The sequence below is a fragment of the Adiantum capillus-veneris genome, chromosome 23 (assembly GCF_014529385.1).
Source record: "Adiantum capillus-veneris isolate H3 chromosome 23, ASM1452938v2, whole genome shotgun sequence".
Taxonomy (NCBI): domain Eukaryota; kingdom Viridiplantae; phylum Streptophyta; class Polypodiopsida; order Polypodiales; family Pteridaceae; genus Adiantum; species Adiantum capillus-veneris.
Window position 1 is genome coordinate 133011502 of NC_140953.1, and position 20632 is coordinate 133032133.

At 43.0% G+C, this 20632-nt stretch overlaps 1 protein-coding gene across 1 annotated transcript; it reads left to right on the top strand.

The window, feature by feature from the left end:
* Positions 1–2102: 2102 nt before the first annotated feature.
* On the top strand, positions 2103–3834 carry LOC147428600 (uncharacterized). Its single transcript, XM_086496981.1, has one exon. It carries the CDS (start codon positions 2164–2166, stop codon positions 3562–3564), a length of 1401 nt encoding a protein of 466 aa, XP_086353107.1. The 5' UTR covers positions 2103–2163; the 3' UTR covers positions 3565–3834.
* Positions 3835–20632: the final 16798 nt, after the last annotated feature.

Sequence of the window (20632 nt, forward strand, 5' to 3'; positions counted from 1 at the left end):
TGGTATGAATTGCTAAGACCTACTAGCATGGTTCATACTCTCAGCTGGTTAGTGGTGTTTATTGGATTTCGTAGTGTAGTCCTAGCTCTCAAATCTGACTGAGTGTATGATTAGTTATTTGGATTCTGGCTCTTGCTGGCTTTTTACTGATTCTGACTCTTGAAACAAGGATTTTTCCCGACCTAGATTTTGACGGGTTTCTCTCATCTGATAGTTTGTTGCACATCAACATTGGCTCTAGGGAAACTTTTTTGATAATATTTTGATACTATTTGGCTACCAATCTACTCATGCAGTCACGTTTCGGATTGATGGATTGACACTAACCTCTCTTTAACTACCCAAATATGGGAGGTAGTTGGGTTATGGTTAAATTTTTGGCACTCTGACAAAAAAATGTGATTGCTACGTGTGGTTTGCTGGCTCGGATTTGGTTCTAATGATTCAGATATGGTCGACTTAAGTTTCAGCTCATCAGTTTACAATACTTTGCTTTAGCTTTCCTTAGTTATAACTATTAGACACAGCCTGTCTATTAATTTCCTAAGTTGACTTTAGATATACTCTCTCCATCTTAGAAGTTTTTGTCCCAATATTTGAATGGCTCAACTTTGGTCCATACATTATGTTGTAGTTACAAATCAGAGCATTGCATACAAGTTTTGGTCCATACATTATGTTGTAGGTACAAAACAAAGAATTGCATACAATTTTTGGTTAACTTATGGATGGTTTGACATTTTTTTACAGTAAATGGTTACTAAAAAAAGCAGTTTTTAAGATCATATGGTAGGATTTCTTTATAGAAAATGCAGGAAAAACTGAAAATTTGTTAAAAACTTTAATATTTAGAATAGTAACTAGTTCAATAATTTTTAAGTTTGACATGGATAACCACTGATAGGTTCTTCGAAACCTGCCATACGTAGCCAAGTCTAACAAATTTGTTGTCTTGATGTGGATGCAGGTGAGAATTCCTTCTTGACTTAAAAAGGTTTAGCATGCTATAGTCAGACTCTGAAGACCCTTAATGATTCAATGGGGATGACCTTAACAATCCTATTACTTTCGTATAAAATCATTAGAATGGTACCTCATTCTTATTATGCTATGCATTAATGAATCATAAACTGAGTCATTTCTGTACAAATCCTTGTTCAGCTATCTAAAGCCGATTGTCTTTTGAACCTTTTGTTCTTTTGTGTATACGTATCTAGTTTAATACAACAACAACAACAACAACAAAACACGCACACATGCACACACATGTACACGCACGCACACGTGTACACACACACACACACACACACACACATGAGCTTCCGCCTCGCTCCCCTTCATGCCTTGTGACGGTCGCCAACCTCTGCGTCTGCCAATGCCCTTAAGTAATGGCAGCTGGCTTTCTTACATGTTTATGCTTTAAATCCTTAGGAGGCCGTTCACAAGCCATGACCCCATAGCTCGCGGTGTAGCATGTACATGTCCTTAGCGATAGGATACGTCGCGATACCCTTCACTGTCTCACACGAGCATTGGCACGAGGGCATCAATGGCCCACGTCTATTTCAGGGATCGAGTGCGATCTATCGTGTGATTTGCGTTTTGCAAATTTGGAAAAATAGGTAATTCGGGTACGCAAAATATGTAAATTTGAGTCCCCCCCCGCCCCCCACAACACGCCTCTTCTCCCCTGGAGTCGGACTCGTGATGTCACCTTTGCAAGCCTATCATATTAACCACCTCTTGTTGAAAGCATTGAGAGACGTGTTTGTTTGATGATGAAGCTCCCGCATTGTAAATTTGTGCAGATTGGTAAGTTCAGACGGCATCGCAAGATCAATGGCCCACGATGCCCCTGCTCCCTTAAAAAAAAGGGGCCATTGATCCCCTCTTGCCCATGCCCGTGTGTGAGAGACGCACAAGTGGCGTGCGCCAAAGAGAGCAACATTTCCGGAGCCACCAAAAACTTGGCAAAAGGAAAACACGAAAACTAAAGACGAGCCGGGCCATAGTGCTCAGGCCCCCAAAAAAGACGGGCACGCAGGAACGCAGTGTGTATCCAGACTAAAAAGCATCCGAAATCACTTGAAAAGCCGCTCTCGTCTTCTGTGCTTGTTGCTCTTCGCTCTCTCGCTCTCTCTCTCTCCCCAATCACAAGAAGAAATGCGTGCGCTTTGCTTTGCTCCTGATGTGTTTGGTTGGAAAGAAGATGAGGCGTTGCCCAGGTTCTTTGAAGCAATTCCAAATGACCTCGTAGCGAAGGAAGTCCTGCCGCTTCTGGAGCTCCCCGACCTCAGGCGCTTGCCCCTGCTCTCCAAATCATGGTCCGCCCTCCTGTCAAAAGATTCTGTCTGGTCCTTCATTGCGTGCCAGAAATGGTTCTTGAGAAAGTCTTGGCTTGTCATGCTCTGCCGGACTGGCCCCACCACAGAGATGGAGTTTGTGGCTTGCCCGCTGCCATCATCAGGGTCATCCTCGTCATCTTCATGGCAAGAAGGAGATCTCGACTGCTGGGTGTCACTTACTCCGGCCATCCAGAACTCGATCAAGCGGGGACTTTACTCTTTCTCTCATCTTCTGCCCCCGGTTGAACGATACTCATGCCCCACGGGGAAAATAAAAGGTTGTAGATTGTATCCTGTTGATGATAGGTGCTTGGTTGCTGCCTCCAAAGGCTTCATGTGCATTATCTGGCATTGCGATCCGTGCCGACGCCCTTTACGGCAATATCGTCCTAGTGCCAGGTTAGACGCACTAAACACTGCATCTATGACTCCGATGCTTCTAAACATCTTCACCGGCAGGGCCTATCTTATGGACTGGCCACATGCGTACTTCACAGTCATACCTCGTGATGGCAGTGGCGGACCCAGGAATGTGTTCATGTCAATGCAGCACCATTATCTTGGAAGTGAAGATTTCAACCTTATTCTCCATGACGATCTTCTCAACTATGTGGAGGTGTACAACTCACATACCGACTCTTGGAGGACCTTGGTGAACAGGAGGCCACGCACTGCTGATGATTATCCACATTTGAAGTTTACCAGCAGCAGGGTCCATCTGGGGGATGTTTTTGCTATCTGTCATAATGCTCTATATGCTTACTCGGCACTCTTTGATGAGTGGAGCAAGGTCGATGTGCTGTACCCTGTTGATGCTCGTCAGCGATACAGCCGCGCTTTCAAGTATGCCGACCGAGTTTTCCTTGCAGCGTTGCTGATGCCATGTACTCTGGATGAGGAATTTGGTGATGACAAGTTTCATGGGTTTGGAATTTGGGAGCTGAAACCCATGCCTAGGGACGCGAATACCTACTTGTGGGAGCAAGTAGCAACATATTCTGAATATGACAACGAGTATCGCGAGTTCTTTCGCTCTTTTTCCTTGTTTGAGATAAAAGTCGTGGATTTCAAAGGTTTTGTATGCATGACAAGTTCATCAATATGTGGGAAAGAAGTTAGGAAATTCCCTCCCCTTGTGTACGGCATTGAATCTAAGTCCTGGTTTTTGTTGCCCGAGTGCAAAGGCGTCATGGACTATCGATGTGTCTTTGGATTGTAACCAAAGACAAACCGTATTGAAGGAGGGTTGTCTCCCTCGTACCTTATTTGTCAAAAAGGTATTTTTAATTAGCAATGCCCTTGCTGGTACAGAAGTTCACACAAGTGGACTTTCCTTTTGGAGGTGGCAGTATCGTAGTAGGGGTATTAAGACATCAACTCTTTTGTCCTTGTTCTTTAGTGATTTGCTCAAAGCCTGTTACACCATGTGTTGGAGTTTAGTATTGTAATCGGCTTTCTTAGTGCTGATTTTAAAAATTGCTTGTTTAAATTTTTAAGGAGTTTTTTTTTCCATTTTTTCAAATAGGGCATAGCCTGCAAGTTTACACTGGATTTACCATGGTGTTGAAAAAGGTAGGGTATTTATCTTGGTTCCTCATTTCTTGTTTTGGATGGGAGTGTGCAGTTGGATGTCAGGGATGAAAAACTCTCGAGTGAGGAGCCATGAGCAGGAGAAGGGCACTACCTTGCATAGGTGACGGCCACGTAGAGCAACCTTGTGCAAAAGCCTCACTGGTCGTTTTTCTAAGTGAGTCTCTCTTGTTCCTTTCTTACTCTCTTCTATTTCAGTTGTTAAGAATGTTAAGTCAGAAATAAACACTTCTGCCATATGGTTAGATTTGGAGTTACTCCAGACCCGAGCTTCGCTTTGTTGCAAGTAACAACTGAGGAGCTTTAGACTGAAATAAACAAAAACATTCACTGCCACAGGGCTGGATTTAGGCTTACATAAATCTTTTAAAAGCAAACAATGCTTCTTTTGCAAAACTGGAAAACAGGAGTTGAATTTGACCAACATAAATCACATGTCGATACGAGACTAAGTAAGACTCATGGTTGCATGGAATCAAACTAGAGGGTTGTCACAACCATTTAAATCTGCAATCCCACCTCATACGAGGCTTGAACCTGATCGCTCTCGATGATAAACAACTCACTTGGACAGCGGTGTTTTCAACAACCTAAGGCCACGTCAGCACAATCAGCTCGAAACACGGAAGTCCGTACAGTTTTGCCACGTCAGCAGTCAACAGAGAATCCGAAATTCCATACAGTTGCCACATCATTAGTCTACTGGAGATTACGGAGATCTTACAGTGCCATGTTATGAACTTCTCTGCGGGTGTGTGTGTGGCCTTGCTTTGTTTTAATGCCTTTATGTCACTTGGCCCCCATCAAATGGGGTGGGTCCCATAAGTTGGTGGGAACTTCAACTCCTTCTGCTTCTTAGGGTTTATGCCCCTCAGTCGGGATCTGCATAGTGGCTCCGTTCTTCAATGGCTTGACAAGTCAGCAATTTGTGACATGCCCCCTTCTTGAAACAAAGTAATCGTCCACGATTACAACATATCTGTAAAACAACTCAAGTTAGCTCAAAAATTTTCGAAGGTCATTCTGAGGGACAATCAATTTGCTCTTTTTGTTAAGGAGTTGGCTTGTTCTTTCGGCTCTTTTGTTAAGGAGTTGCTTCTCCTTTCGTCCAAATCGGAACTCTTGATATTCCGGCGTAGTAAAATTAATCATCACACCCAGACCGCACTCATCTTCCACGGATTTCTTAATGCACTAAAATTACATACCCTAGGTAATCTCATCCAATTAGGAATATTCAATGGTTGGCACATCACAATGCAACACAAATGCTCACATATGCATGTTACAAGACATGAAACATAAAGTCGCCAATGAGCTCTCCCCCCTCAAATAACCATCCAGGTCCAAGCCATGAGCTGTTCAATGACTCCCTCGTCACTCCTCCCGTCAATAACCTAAAAAGGTTCGGGCCATGAGATATAGAGGCCCTTTGCAACCCAGATTTTCTAGAGACGTCAATATCCTTGTAGATATCATAATTATTTTCTACGTGAATTGTTTCCCTGGTGTAGCTCTGAAGGGTGGTATAGCTCTTAAGGTATGCATCCTTCTTGAGATGCGCGTTTTGAAGCCCTTTCGCGAATAAATATATGCGGTACTTTTGAGCTAAAAACTCAGCCTCGGAACACCGCATAACATTCCCCTTGAATCTATTTGCGATGTCTTTCTTTGTCTCCTTATCTTCCTGTTTGAAGCTATGAACCATGGTAAATGTATTGTGTTTGATGACTTGCTTAGAGAATTTCTTAATGAGTTCTTTATTGAGGTCCTCAATGTTATGGAACTTGCCATGGTCTAGAATTTGAAACCGGGTCAGGGATTTTCCTTCCATCGTTAGTCCAAAGCCCTCATATTGCGTCTTGAAGTCCGTGACTTGCTCATCTCTTGCGTGTAGAGAGAGACATGGTCGTAAGGATATCGGCTTCTACTAAAGGTTTTCTTGACCCACTTTTACACTTGTGAGTGTCTAACCATGCTTTGTTGGTTTGGCATTTGGTATTGGACCAAAGGAGGTAGATAGCCCAATACTTGTTGGATCACATTCTGCTCAATGGGTATTTGTGGTTGGAATGGCCTTGAGTGGTCGGATAACCATTGTTCCGGTTTGGCATTCCAAGATTCTAAAATGTACTCCCTATTGATGTTGCATTCAGAAGGGTTTGTGAGAATCTTGCACTATGAGCTTCATTTTCTAAAACTATATGAGGATTGGGTAAAACCGCTTCTTGCATTAGGAAAAATTTGGACTCTCAAAGGGCTCTATAAGGATTTTGACTTTCTCTTTCTTATCCAAAACGGGCATACCATAAAATTCCCACAAATGAAATCAAAACTTTGACTTCTATTTTGACTTTGACTTTGACTTTCTCTTTTTTATCCAAAACGGACGTACGATAAAATTCTTACAAATGAAATTAAATCTTGCTGGACCTTTTGGATTTTGAAAAATACTCATCAAGATCTATCCATTGATATATACCATGCCATCAAATTATTTATATTCTAAAAGATTCTATTTTTTTATGTAACAACTCCATCTTATAAATGGAATCTCTGCCCACATTTCAACTTGAGTGGGGAAGCCATACCTTCTACAAATAAACTCCAAATGTTTCAGAATTTGGGTTTGGGGATTTAGAACCTACTTTTTAAGATCTTTCGAATGATATGTTGGTTGATAGGGTATTGAATAAGTGTTTATGTACTTCACCGGTGGGTTACCCACTTTAGACAAGAGAGGCAAAGTCAAACCTCCTTATAGGGCCCCTTAGAGAGTCCAAAATTTTCCTAATGGTGCTCAAAATTTCTAAATTGTTTGTCTAGGTTTGTCCCTATGTGGTGCAAAGATTCTGAAGCTTGTGGCATTACGTGCGGTTTTCCTATGGGTAGCAACCCTCTCACTAGGAGACCTCTGTAGGTGTAAGCATTCTAGGTATTAATCCTTAATTAAGTACTTAAACTCATGATTAAGAGTTAAGAAACTTGAACTGTACTCCAAGACAAGACTTAGAAGACTCTGTGTTTTGAATGTGTGATACAAGGGCTCCTTGTATAAGAGACGAAGAGACATAAATGAAAAGACGTCTCCTGGCGAAGAGACATGACTTTAGACGTAAAGACACATCCTTTCGGCGAAGATCTGCAACCATTGGGTGAAGAGTCGCAACCATAGAGCGAAGGGGTGTGTGGCTTTTGGCAAAGATACACGTCTCTTGGGCGAAGGGGTGTGACCATCCAAGCGCAGGGGTTCTCCTTGGCATGGCACTTCGTGTATATGCAACTAGGAGTAGATGTATTCCTGTTATTATAGTCACAATCATGACATTCCCTCCCATTTAAAATGAGAGACCGTGTCAAAGAAATGACTTCTAATGTTGATAGAACTCTGGAAAAGCATTGAATCTTCGAAAATCTTCGATCTTTGAGTTATCGAAAACCTTTGTCTTGAGCCTTTGCTTCTTGCAAAACCTTTTCGCATTGACTGCTAAATCCCATGTCATTGCATTATTCAAAGACTTTTTAGAAGAATCTGGCTTAATCAGGTTGATTGCAACAAGAGATTGATCTTCAAAATTCTTCATGCGATGTAAGACTTTTGATTCAAAATCTTCTAGTTACTGCAAAATATTTGCGGAAGAGGAAATCTTCTCAAGTTACTCTTCAGATGGGGTAACTTCAACTTTATGAATCACTGGAGAGGATTTTGGCGTGAGACTGTAATCATCTTTCAATAATGAATCCCAAAACTCTTCAGAATCATCTTCAAAAACTATCACTTCATGACTTGCAATTGGCTTGTCATCATCCAGCAAAGAACCAAAGAAAGCATAGTCGTCTTCAGACTCTTAATTTGCAACTATCTCCTTATCTTTGTCTGGTAACGAAGTATCACTTGGAAAACCTTCTTGCTTGAAATCATCTTTGTCTTCAGCAATTGATTCAGAAGAAGTTAATGAATTCAAAAATTCATCAATAATAATATCTGCATCTTCATCAAAAATCATATTCTCTTCATAATCCACTATATCATGTCATTTGACTTGTACACTTGAGGCTTAAATCACTCTTTCCGCATGAGAAAGCTCGTGTAAAGTCAATTCATGTTTATCTTTGAACAAATTGATAGTATGTCCTTGAAAGCTAATTGCTTGATCATATTGGAATAACCAATGCTGCCTAAGAATCATGTCTGTAATAAGATAAAGGCATGACTTTTGAAATTCAATTGATCTGCATAAGTTTTAATCTCAAACTGCAATTGTCGAACTTTCTGATCACAAGTTAAAATTTATCTATCTGCTAATTCCACATCATATAAGTGAGATGTCGTCTGAGTTGGTAAACCAAGCTGTTGAACTATCTGAGTGCTGACGATTTTTTTTTTAGCATCCGCCGTCCACCAAAATATTAATGGGGCGACCATTGATAGTTCCAAGAAGGCTCAAAACTTGATTTGAGAGAGGCTCCAAAACTGAAGAATTGCACTGAGCATGCTTCATAAGAATAGGCGTATCCTTTGAGACACAAATTGTATTGACCACAGATTTTCCTTTATCCTCTTGCAAGGGGATTTAACATACTTTACACTTCAAATGTTAGTGGTTAGGTTAGTAAAGTTAATCAAAATTAGCATCAAATTAATAAAATTAGCACATTGGAAACGAAGCGAAATTAGTAAGGGTTAACATGAAATTAGTGAAATTGGGGGTTTGGGATATTCATAACTCAACATTAGCATCTTTTTCTTGCACATCATCATCAAATCACAACCAAAAATTGAGTTACACACACTCAAAAACCAACAAAATTAGTAGTGAAATTACTCTATTCTACACATCCTAAACTCACTAGCTTAGGATATCGATCCTCGGCAACGGTGCCAAACGTAGGGAGGCCTTGTAGCACGACCTAATCGCAACCCACACAAAACTATCAAATCTGTGGATCGGCAACCCGGTTAGGGCATGGAAGCATGAGCATCGGATGAATGGGATAGAGGATTCAAGAGATCACCTCTCCAATGCAAGTAGAGATTAGCCATGGCAAGACTAACTCTAAACCTACTCTAATCATTAATCAATTAATCTCCTACACTACAACATGTTGCGCGAATACTGGCGCGCGAATACCGATTTGAGTTTATTTTTAAAATGAACTAAGTCGGTATATGCGTCGGTATCCGCCTCGGAATCAACACACTTATATACGCATCGATATATTCAGCATCGGTATAAACGCTTGTATACACGTCGATATAAGCACTGAAATACGTGTCCAAATAAGCCTCTGAATTGATGATTATATGCGCGTCCGTATGTTCGTCTAAATACGTGCTGGAAATTATAGGTCGTTTTCGATGCGTATACCGGCGCCTATACAGACGCATATAGTAGCGCCTATACCGAGGCCAAAACCTGCAAAAAAAAATTGGGCAGAGAGGACTGGCTGTTGCTGCTGTATATACTGTAGCAACAGAAACCAACCGTTTCTGCCCAAAGGAAGAGTGCAAAAGCAACCACACTCCACCTTTTTGATTTTTGGACAGAGAGAAGTATTGAATGCTACCGCATGTGCTGCTAGCAGCACTCTCTATCCAAAGGAGAAGTGAAAAAGCAATTGCGCTCCACTTATGTGCAGAGAGAGTTAGTTGCTACTGCTACATGTACTAAAGAAGAATAAACCAACTCTCGCTACTCAAAAGAGGAGTGAAAAAGCTATGACACTCCACTACTCTGTTTCTCGCTAAAGAGCGAATTCAAGAACTGTTGATCAAGTACTTATTCTGTTGATCAAGTACTTATTCAACATTACAAACCATAAGCATAACCATAAGCATAACCATAACCATAACCATAAGCATAACCAAATCTTTGTCAACCCTACACAATAAGCATAACCAAGCTTTTCTCAACCATAAGCATAACCAAGTCTTTGTCCACCATAAGCATAAAACAATAAGCATAACCAAATCTTTGTCAACCATAAGCATAAAACAATAAGCACAACCAAATCTTTGTTAACCATAAGCATAAAACAATAAGCATAACCATAAACATAACCATAACCATAACCATAAGCATAAGCATAACCAAATCTTTGTCAATCCTAAACAATAAGCATAACAAAACTGAATTGCACCAACAATCGGGGAAGTCCGTCTACAACAAGTCATACCATAACTTCATTTACCAATCCAAAACCATATCATAAATTGATTACAAACACTTGAGCAAGAAGAATTTTCATGACTTCATTGCATAACTCAATCCATATATAATCACAACATAAATCCATCTATCTGCTAACCGACCATGAACAGATAACAAAAAGTAAAAACATGTAACTATAAGTGTAAATATCGGTATATATACAATCATGAATATACACAAAACTAGCTACCAATACAAATCTATGAACTCTGTCCCTCAAGGCAAGGCCTCCCAGTCGACGGCCTCTCCCTCCTCCGCTAGCTGTGTCAAAAGAGCTACAAGCCCATGCTTGTAGCCATACTTCTCCTCTCGACGTGTAGGAGGACGCTTCATTGCAAGTTCCTGCAAATCAAACACTTAACAATAAATAAATATGAAAATAACACATATACATTTAGTTAATCAAAGCGTTTTTATGATACTTACAAACTCGTGGCGAAGCGTGTCGTATCCTCCACTCCCAAGGTGTGATGATCGAGCAGAATCTAAACGTGCTCTGGCTGCCTCTCTCTGCTGCTGGAATCGCTCAGGATGCTCCGTCAGCTCTCTACCAATCACTGTCCACTCCTCTGCGTCCAACCATGCCGGCTTCGGCTCATTGTTCCTGAATTTGTCTCTGGCCTCTGATCGACGATGTGACATGGTGCCAATCGCCACGCCCAAGATCCAGTCATTCGAGACTGGTTTGTATCCCTCTGCCGGCCTGTACTCCCTATGAATGGCCTCAACGATGTAGTTTTTCCTCTCCTGATCCTGAGCATCTCAATGCTCCATCACAGAATGGCCAAACTGCACTATGCAAATCTGTCGTATCCTCTGTCGCATGGCCTTTCCGACCGTATCCATGACCACAGCTCCGTCTCTGGTCGTATACACCCTGCTAGGATCATGCTCATGTGATCCCCAAGGTGTACGTGGTGTGCTCTCTGGTGAACTTTCTACTGAAGAGAGCGGTGGACGCGCTCTCGGTGGTGTGGAAGCATTGGTAGCACTATCACCACAACAACCACCGCCTCCAGAAGAGACACCTGAACGACGCCTAGACCGTCTCGAAGAAGACCGGCCACTCCTCGGTGTAATTGGTACACTCGTCGGAGGTGTAGAGCCGATCGGACTCGGGGACACACTAGTCAAGGGGGTAGGAGGCACACTAGTTCTAGGTGTAGGACTAGTTCTAGGTGTAGGACCAGATGTACTAGGTCTAGAGGTGCCTACACCCCAAAGAGCCTGCACCTGAGCAATCTGCTCAGGTGTAAACTGCGACAAGGAGCTACCCATCTGCTCGGGTGACATGCCGGCCGGAGTGACTGGGAAACTAAAGTCTGGAGAGTATGTATAGTCGTCGTCGGCCATGGATGCAAAACTTAAATTCAAAGAACAACAGAAATACGTCAATTCACTATTCAACAACTTAAGCAATACAAATAACATAAAAAACGAAACTGTAACAAAAATCACTGTATTTAATTGATGTCGCAAGTGTTCATTACAAATTACATCTTAACAAAAATCAGTGGTCATTCTCTCATCTTCTATGAGAGCTGATGCGCCAAAAATATCTATATCAATCTGTACTTCCGCATCTTCATCATCAAACTCCACTTTGTTATCGCTCTCCGCATTTAGCGTGTCATCTCCATGTTCTGATTCTGGCATTTGTTGATCGTTGACCTCTACTTCAAAATCCTCGTCCGTCTACCGTGGCTCTGAGTCTTGCAACTGTTCAACCTCTATATCCAATCCTTCACACACTTGTTTGCTCCGTGGAGCAACTTGAACGACAAACTGTCAGCGTGGTTTAGACAAATTTTCTTCATCCTTCTCATTCCATACTGGATCTATTGTGAACACAACTTGTTCACAATGCTGCGGAAGTACAAATGTATCCCGAGCATCTGTCCACACCCGCCTGAGAAGCTCACTTGAATTAATCCACTCTTATCTTTGTGTTAACCCTCACGGCACACGGAGACCGTAACCGTATTATGTATTTGATAGAGTCAGGTACCGGGCTTGTCGGACCAATAGGAAAAGGGTAAGAGTGATCGCCGATGAGAGGCGCACTCTAACACGAACATGCTAGGGTTAGTTGGCTAAGCATGGGCGCCCAAGTGTGAATGGGGTGAGCTCCTATAAAAGCCAACTAAACCTAATTTTTACTCATTCTCTCATTTGTGCAATAGAAGAGTGCTCTTGCTCCATCTCCATCTTCTTCTTCTTCACCTCCTCGTGTGTGTGTGTGTGTGAGAGAGAGAGAGAGAGAGAGAGAGAGAGGGAGAGTGTGTGTGCGATCGAGCATTACGAAGGCACGACGGCGGCGAAGCGGTTGAGCGCGGCACGACTGCAGCTTCTTCTTCATCGCGGCGAGGAATCCACCACGAAGGCGAGCGTAGAGCGGTGAGTGACACACCCTTTGTTCTCTTGAGCTTGCTAGTTTAGGCTTGTTGTGTGCTTGGAGCCGTTTGTGGCTCGCACACGGTGTATTGGCAAGTCCCTTGCTTCGACAGTGCGGCAAGGAGCGCACATTTTTGGCGCCGTTGCCGGGGATATGCCTTACACTAAGCTCGGTTAGCACTTTACGCTTCCTTGTGGTGCAATTTCTATCGTAGGAAAGGCAGGGAAGGAGTGTCTGAAAAAAAAAAAATATTTAAGAAAAAAAAAATCAAAAAATAAAAACGCGAGCGAGCGGGCGGCTAAATTTTTCGAAAATAAAAAACGTGACTCTTAAAACGGACGGGTTGGTTTGTATAAAAGGTAGATCGGGATCGGGATCATTTCCCCAACCCCAACCCCAAGCAGCCCAAGCCCAAGCCCAAGCCCAGGCGTCAGTCCTCAGTCTTATGATATATACTAGACTCACTCTTATATATATACCCTACTCCCTCAAGAGAGAATGAGAGCATGTGGGACAAGTCCTCCACTCTCCTCTTTTCTCTTCCCACTTGCACCCTTAGACTTTCTAGTTTGGGCCTAGTTCCCTACTGGAAATTGACAGTTTTAGGGATTCCGAGGGCATAGAGTGACCAAACGGAGGGCTGTAAAGCACGGCACGTCCCTCCTAGCGATACGCTCGTTTCGAGCTATCACACGGCCCATTCCACGACAGGCTCTAAAAAATCTAGCAAAAAAACAAACAAAAAACACGCTAAAAACTAGTCACAAGGCCTCCTAGAGCAGCTTTTTGACACCTTAGGGTATCAAAAGCACATGCACTTACGCTCTGGGCGGGTGCTAGAACACGAGCATATTGAGGGTGCCTCTGTTCATACAGACACCCATTACCCATCCACGATAAGCTCTAGACCCTCAACGGAGACACAAGGTAGCACCACCCAAGACCCTAAAATAGCCGCTAGTGATTCCTCCTCCGACTCAGAAATCATGGAAGCATACCCTACCCAAAACACTGAGAGAGAAGGCCATGCACCTCCCGAAGCTCCACAGCCTAGTACTAGTATGTTTAGCCGTTTCATGGAAACATTAGGTAGAGCTACTCGCTCGGAACCTGATGCAAATGAAGCACACAAAGGGGGTGGGGAAGTGGACTCTCCTTTCACATCGCACGTGGATCCCACACCCCCAAAGAGTGTCCATGTGGATATCCTACCAACTTCTTACCAAGAAGGCCCTGTTGAGCTACCTCCTTCAGAAGTTCCCTCTAGAGTACCGTTGGTGACAAGTAAAACCACGGGGAGCAACATTGCTTCTACCTCACAAGAAACCGTTAACACGTCGACTCTAGAAGGATTGTTCATTAATGATCATTGGACATACGACCTCCACAGTGAGGTGTTGACAGATCTACACTCTGGCCACGCCTACCATGTAGGATGGATAGAGATTGTACAATCCACCTCTAGTGCCACGAGCATCGAAGATCAACAGAAAATGATCTGTAATGTTATCCATGGCATTATTCAATCAGAAAGGCAAAACCGAGGGGTAAATATACTCTCAACTGGCCCCATGAGATTTCTGGATACGAGCAAGGCTCAACAGCCTACTCTATCACAAATGGAGACTCCTCTAATGAGTCCCATGGACCCATCTTACGTCATTTCACCTGGGGTCTCTATGCAATCTGAGCCTCCGAGCGACAACTTTAGCTTCCCTAACTTGGCTCAACCCTCTATTAAGGAAAACACAGTGCTCACTCCAGGGATAAGCCTGACAGAGAATGTACCGATGACATCTACGGTTAGCGCAGTGCCACTACCTAGTGTCGTAGTACCTAATATGGGGCCTCGACCATATGTGCCTCTAGCCCCTTATGCACACATGGCCCCCACACCTCCAATTGTACCACTTGCTTATGCTCCTCGAGTGCCGCTCCCTAGCCCTTATCCGAGTGGACCTATGCCCGGTTATGTTCCATATCCTGCATCATCCACACATATGCCAAGACCGGTACCCGTCCCTCTCCCACATATGATTCCAAGAGTACCTCCACCGGCCCTACCTCCTCACATAGTTGACTTGGCAGCGTTTGCTCAAACCATAGGTCGATCTATCGCGGAAAATATGCGTCATGCATCTGATAGAGAGCCTAGAAGTAAGGCAGTACAAATTGCCAAAGTCACGCAAAAATTCAATGGGGACGAAGATGCTAGGAAACACATTGAAGTGTTTGAACAAGTATGTGATTCCTTAGGGGAACGCAATGAACTACATAAGTGCAATGCCTTAAGCTTGACATTAAGTGGGAAGGCTGGAGATTGGTATAGAACCCTAAGGGTGGACGAGAAAACAATCTACCCTACCCTTCGAAGGTTGTTTCTAAAGGAGTACATACGAGAAGGTGTGCTTTGGGGTGTAGCATCTCAGCTACAGAAGGCTGAACGTAAGGAAGGAGAGTCAGTAAGGGACTTCATTAGTCGTCTAAAGCACTTAAACTCTCGTTGCCCTGTAAATGAGCGCTTCAACAATAACCAACTGCTTGATCGATTCATTCGAGGGTTGAGGAATGAAGGAATCTATAATGGACTAGTGATTAGAGGTATCACAACCTGGGAAGATGTCACTGCCAATGAAATCCAATTAGAGGACAACTTGATGATAGCAGGCATGAGGGTGTCTACTGACACGAGATCCACTAGCTCACAAGCCATTGAGTATGAACCCATGACTGCAAAGCCCATTGCCAATGAGCCAAAGGTATTTGAGACATTCTTGACAGACCTCACCAAGGCAATCCAAGAGTCTCTTAAGGATAATCGACCCCCTCAAAATAGTCACATGTATCCAAGAAGGGAGCAACAATGGTGTTCCATTTGCTTAGGTCCACATAGCACTAGTGAGTGCCCTACGTTTAAAGTAAAATTTAATGGAACTTGCAACGCATGTGGTAGGTATGGTCACCAAGCTAAGGATTGTTTAATGATCAAACGTATGATGGCAAATAGACCACCTGTAGCCTGGACGGATGCGCCTCGAGCTCCTGTATTGATGCCTACTCCACCTGTTGAGAAACTACCGCAACACATGGTCCCTAGATCTCAAAATGTTGTACAAGCTACACCGTTACCACCTCTTGTGCTAGGACCGCAGCCCCCGCATCCAAGAGTCGCCCCTATGAACCAAGTGGGTTGCGAGCCATCAAATGCTTATCCAGATGGCTGTGAGGAGGAAATAGACACTAGTATTGCCTACGGACTTGATACATTGGAAGAGTGTCCTATATACTACATGGAAGATTGTTGGGGGCAAGTCAAGCCGGTTTATCAAGCTGCTGCTCTCGCATCCAGAGGTCAAAATATCAACACCCAGGCTAGGAGGCCACCTCTTCAATGCTACGAGTGTGGTGGACCACATCGAGCAGCGGAGTGACCTATTAGGCTGCAAAAGAATGTTGCACAGATGCAAATGAATCAAGGGAGCACGTCTGCAATGCCAATACTCACATGTAATCGTTGTGGCATAGATCACTTGATTGCCCAATGCCCCTATAACCCAAATGCGCCTAAAATCACACCCCTGAATTTGGTCAAAATTGCTAGTGTGACATCGCCAATACCACCCGTCGCACCCGCTTATGCGATTACACGGTCCATGCTTCAAGGGCCAGGACATATCCTCGAAGAGAGAGAGATACCGCGTCAGTTATCCAAGTAAAGAAAAAGAAGACACGAAGGAAGAAGTCGCAGAATAGGGAAAATTCAAAGCCAAGTTCCAAAACAAACATAGGAACAGGAGATGACCCCATGTATATGAATGACCTCGAGGATGATTCAAATTCAGTCGAGACAATGGAGACTAGAACCAATACCACAAAGGGAAAGACCGACAAAGAAAACCGTAACATGGAACCAAATGAAAACCGAATAAGAGAAAATCATAAAGAGCCTCTGAAAACACCACAAGTGTTTCCAAATCCAATCCAAGACCCCCAAGATAAACCGCAGGGGCAAAAAGGGAAGAATCGTAAAAAGAAGATTGGGACGTACCCAAACCCAGTAGATGAGATTGAGCAGGTGAAACTTCTAAGAGGTTTAGTGCAGAAGACTCAAAGGAAACTAGAACCAGAACCCATGCAGGTCAAAATTCATGGCACAGTGTTTCCCACGCAAGTTCATCCACCCCACATGAACCATAGACCATTAGCCATATCTAGTATCATCCAAGAAGGGAGTGAGGACAGGACATCAGAAAGTGAGCATACACCTTTCTTGTTGGAAAGGATGTTTAACGAAGGAATACCTGATCCCATTGAGGAATATGAGATTCCATCCTCACCAGTTCCTAGTCAAGGACCTACACCCTGCAAAACGCCAATGAATGTTGCCAAACTAGTGGACTTCATGTCTTCTGAGGTCCGAACCACGATCATAGCAAAGCTGTATGGAGATCCTGAGTTATTCCTTGCACTTCAAGCATTCCTTAACGAAGAGCTACGAACGGGATTACCGCAGTTTGCGCAACCAAATAGGCCTGACTCGATTATGATTGATGAGGAAAATCATGTGCAATCACTTGACTTAGATGGACACGAGTCTGTGATCGAGGTACCCATTAACGAATTAGGGCAATATTTTGAAGGCGACGAGTCTAATGCGACCCTACCCATCACTACCAAGGGATTAACTATAAAGGGAATTCTTGATGGTGGTGCGGGAGTTAGCATCGTTACAAAAGATTGTTGGGAATCCATGGGAAAACCCCGCCTCAGTGTTACTAACATTGTGGTAAAGATGGCAAATGGTACCATAGCCAAACCTATGGGGATGCTCAAGGATCTTAAGATCAAAGTTCTAGGACACAAGGTACGACATACGTTCATTGTAATGGATTTCTCTAAACACCTTATGTCATATGAAATGATTTTAGGACGACCATTCATGAGGGAAGCACAAATGGTTCACGATTGGTCTAAAAATCATGTCTATTTGCAATTCCAAGACTCTGTCCTTAGAGTGGATTTGGTGACTGGTAAGGTACACCCCTTAGGGAGTAAAACCATTATTGATTATCGCTCTAACACCACAGTTCACTCGGCCCCACTACAATATTGTTACACTTGTAAGAAGGATACAGACATTGGCCAAGATTCTCCTTATATGGATATCCTACCTGGGATGACTGAGTCAGACAATGTGGATTGGGTCCACCTAGCATCAACCATAGACACTTGGGGAAATAGGGGGATGACCTGGGTAACATCTGAGGGGGATGAATTGCCTATACCCTTAAATATGCTACAAGCAATGCATATCTCTTTCGACAAGACTCATCCTAATGTAACGAAGAAAACATACAAGTGGGTCCCTAAAGCTTCTTTAGCGACCATAGCTAGTGCTAAAAAACAGAAGCCTTGTAAGAAACGTACCACTCGCTCCAAGAAAAGTAAGAAAATGTTGCGATGGATCCCTAAACGACTATTGGAATCCCAAGGCTACTATCAAGGAAATGATCAAATCTGGGTGCCAAAACGTAGATTGTGCTCTTACCTATCACCTGACCCAAGTGAGCCCAATCCCGTATCTCCAAAACGAATCAATGATCGTGGAAAGAAAAAAATCACAGAATGCTATACACCCGCTCCCGAGCTAGTTTGGGTACCAAAGAAAGAACGATTTGTTCCACCTAGCTCAGGAAGGAGGGAGTCCCATGAAGCTTCTAGCTCATCATGTAATACATCCATAGAGGTAAAAGATTCTACACAGCCTCTATCTATAGTAGTGGACCTCCATGAAGCTACAAAAGAATCCATACCTCCCAGTGTTCAAGAATCACCTGATGAACCACTTCAAGTTCGATCCTGGGAGAGTACCTTACCACCCTTGCAACTTGGCGAGGCACCTAGGGTAATAGAAAACTACTGGCAAAAATCCTCACCTATTACCAACTGGAACAATTGGTTTCAAAGGGTGACAAGCTCATTTCAAACGGTATGATCTACCCAAGGAAGGGGGGAGTATTGGCTAACTGTCATCATTCACTTGCTTCCCTCTCAACCTTTTTCCCTGACCTCTTAATCACCAATCTTAGGGAATGTACATATAAAGCTTTATACTCACAAAAAAATAAAAATAAAGAGCAAGAGCAATTAGCAAACGAGTATGCACAATAAAAGTCAAAACATTGACTCAGACCTACACATGTCACATCTGGTACAGTGAAACAGAAACCTATGCCATGAAACACCTTTGATCCTCATCACTTGAGTGATGGAGGGTAGGTAAGATTAGTACGATAGGAGTGTTTCTGTTTTAGAGTTGAGAGATTAGCGAAGTTCTCTTTTCCCACTGATGTGCCTCCTAGAGGTATTGTTTGTGTTTCATAGTGTGTACAAGAACGTGTTGCTGTGGTTAGGATTTGGACCTTCATGGAACCTTCAGATCAAGCGCGACCATCAACACAAACAGGTGTTTTATTTCCATTAGCATTGCCCTTATCTTTTTTCATCCATGCTTGTCTGCTTTGATTGTGATTGGTAGCATAATATTCAGCGCATTTGCTTAGTATCAAACATTTAATTCAATGTAATGTTTTGTCATAATCACTTGTCTAGGTTTAAAAATCAAGCAGTCCGACTAAGCTAGTTTGACCAAGTTAGGTGTTAGAGATCTTCTCTTAATACCATGGGGAATGCCTTCCTAATAAGCAATGGTTACTTAGGTTCTTAATCCGATTTAGGCAGCATTGTATGAAATGTACTAGGGCTTTCTAGTGGGCTTAACCCTAGTGACCTTTAGCTTAAGTATTATAAAGGGAGTTTACTAATGTGATGAGCCTGGGGAGGGTAACAGTGTTATATGACCGCCCAAAGTTACAAAATTTAAATGCTGAAAATGAACAAACAAAAAATCAAAGTGCCACAATGTAAAATTTTAAGATGAAAGAGAAATCTCGGCTTGATTTGGTACTTCACTCACATGTATTGCCTATGGTACTAGAGCCCTAGAGGTTCCCAGTGTGGGCGCTTTTCCTTGAGAAGCAAAAAACCCAAGGCATACAAAATAAGCACACACATCAAAACTGAATCAATGTGAAAAGACTTTGGGGGGTCAAAGAAAAAGTAATCAGTCAGGCGATGATTTCATGAGAAATTCCTTTTATGGTAGCTTAACTACAAGGTTTTCTAGATATAGCCTCTAGTCAGCCCTCGAACATGAATACTTGGCTCTCGCGATTAAACAACTTAATTGACCACAGAAAATTAAGAAGCTTACCCATGGTATTAATATTCGATCTCTAGTGCTTTTCGACCGTCAAATGAGCGACCCCAGACTTGTTTTATTTTCTACCTTTACATCTGTTTATGCATTTGATTACATTGCAATTTAATGTTCATTGCTACCAAATTGTTTGAAATTCTTTTACCAATCAATTTTTCTACCTAAAACTGCATATGCTTTTTAAGAGAATGCAATTACTGTGCCAATGTTGTTTGATTTTGCAGTGACTGAAGAAGGCTAAGGACATTCATCTCAAATGCTCTTCCACCTCGACGACCCATCTTCAACTCAATAGCTTCCGAGGACGGAATCTACATCAGGAAGGGGGGCATGTTAACCCTCACGGCACACGGAGACCGTAATCGTATTATGTATTTGATAGAGTCAGGTACCGGGCTTGTCGGACCAATAGGAAAAGGGTAAGAGTGATCGCCGATGAGAGGCGCACTCTAACACGAACATGCTAGGGTTAGTTGGCTAAGCATGGGCGCCCAAGTGTGAATGGGGTGAGCTCCTATAAAAGCCAACTAAACCTAATTTTTACTCATTCTCTCATTTGTGCAATAGAAGAGTGCTCTTGCTCCATCTCCATCTTCTTCTTCTTCACCTCCTCGTGTGTGTGTGTGTGTGTGAGAGAGAGAGAGAGAGAGGGAGGGAGAGTGTGTGTGCGATCGAGCATTACGAAGGCACGACGGCGGCAAAGGGGTTGAGCGCGGCACGACTGCAGCTTCTTCTTCATCGCGGCGAGGAATCCACCACGAAGGCGAGCGTAGAGCGGTGAGTGACACACCCTTTGTTCTCTTGAGCTTGC

What these genes read in the sequence shown, in the direction of transcription:
- LOC147428600 (XM_086496981.1), top strand. Translation starts at nt 2,164, where the DNA reads ATGCGTGCGCTTTGCTTTGCTCCTGATGTGTTTGGTTGGAAAGAAGAT.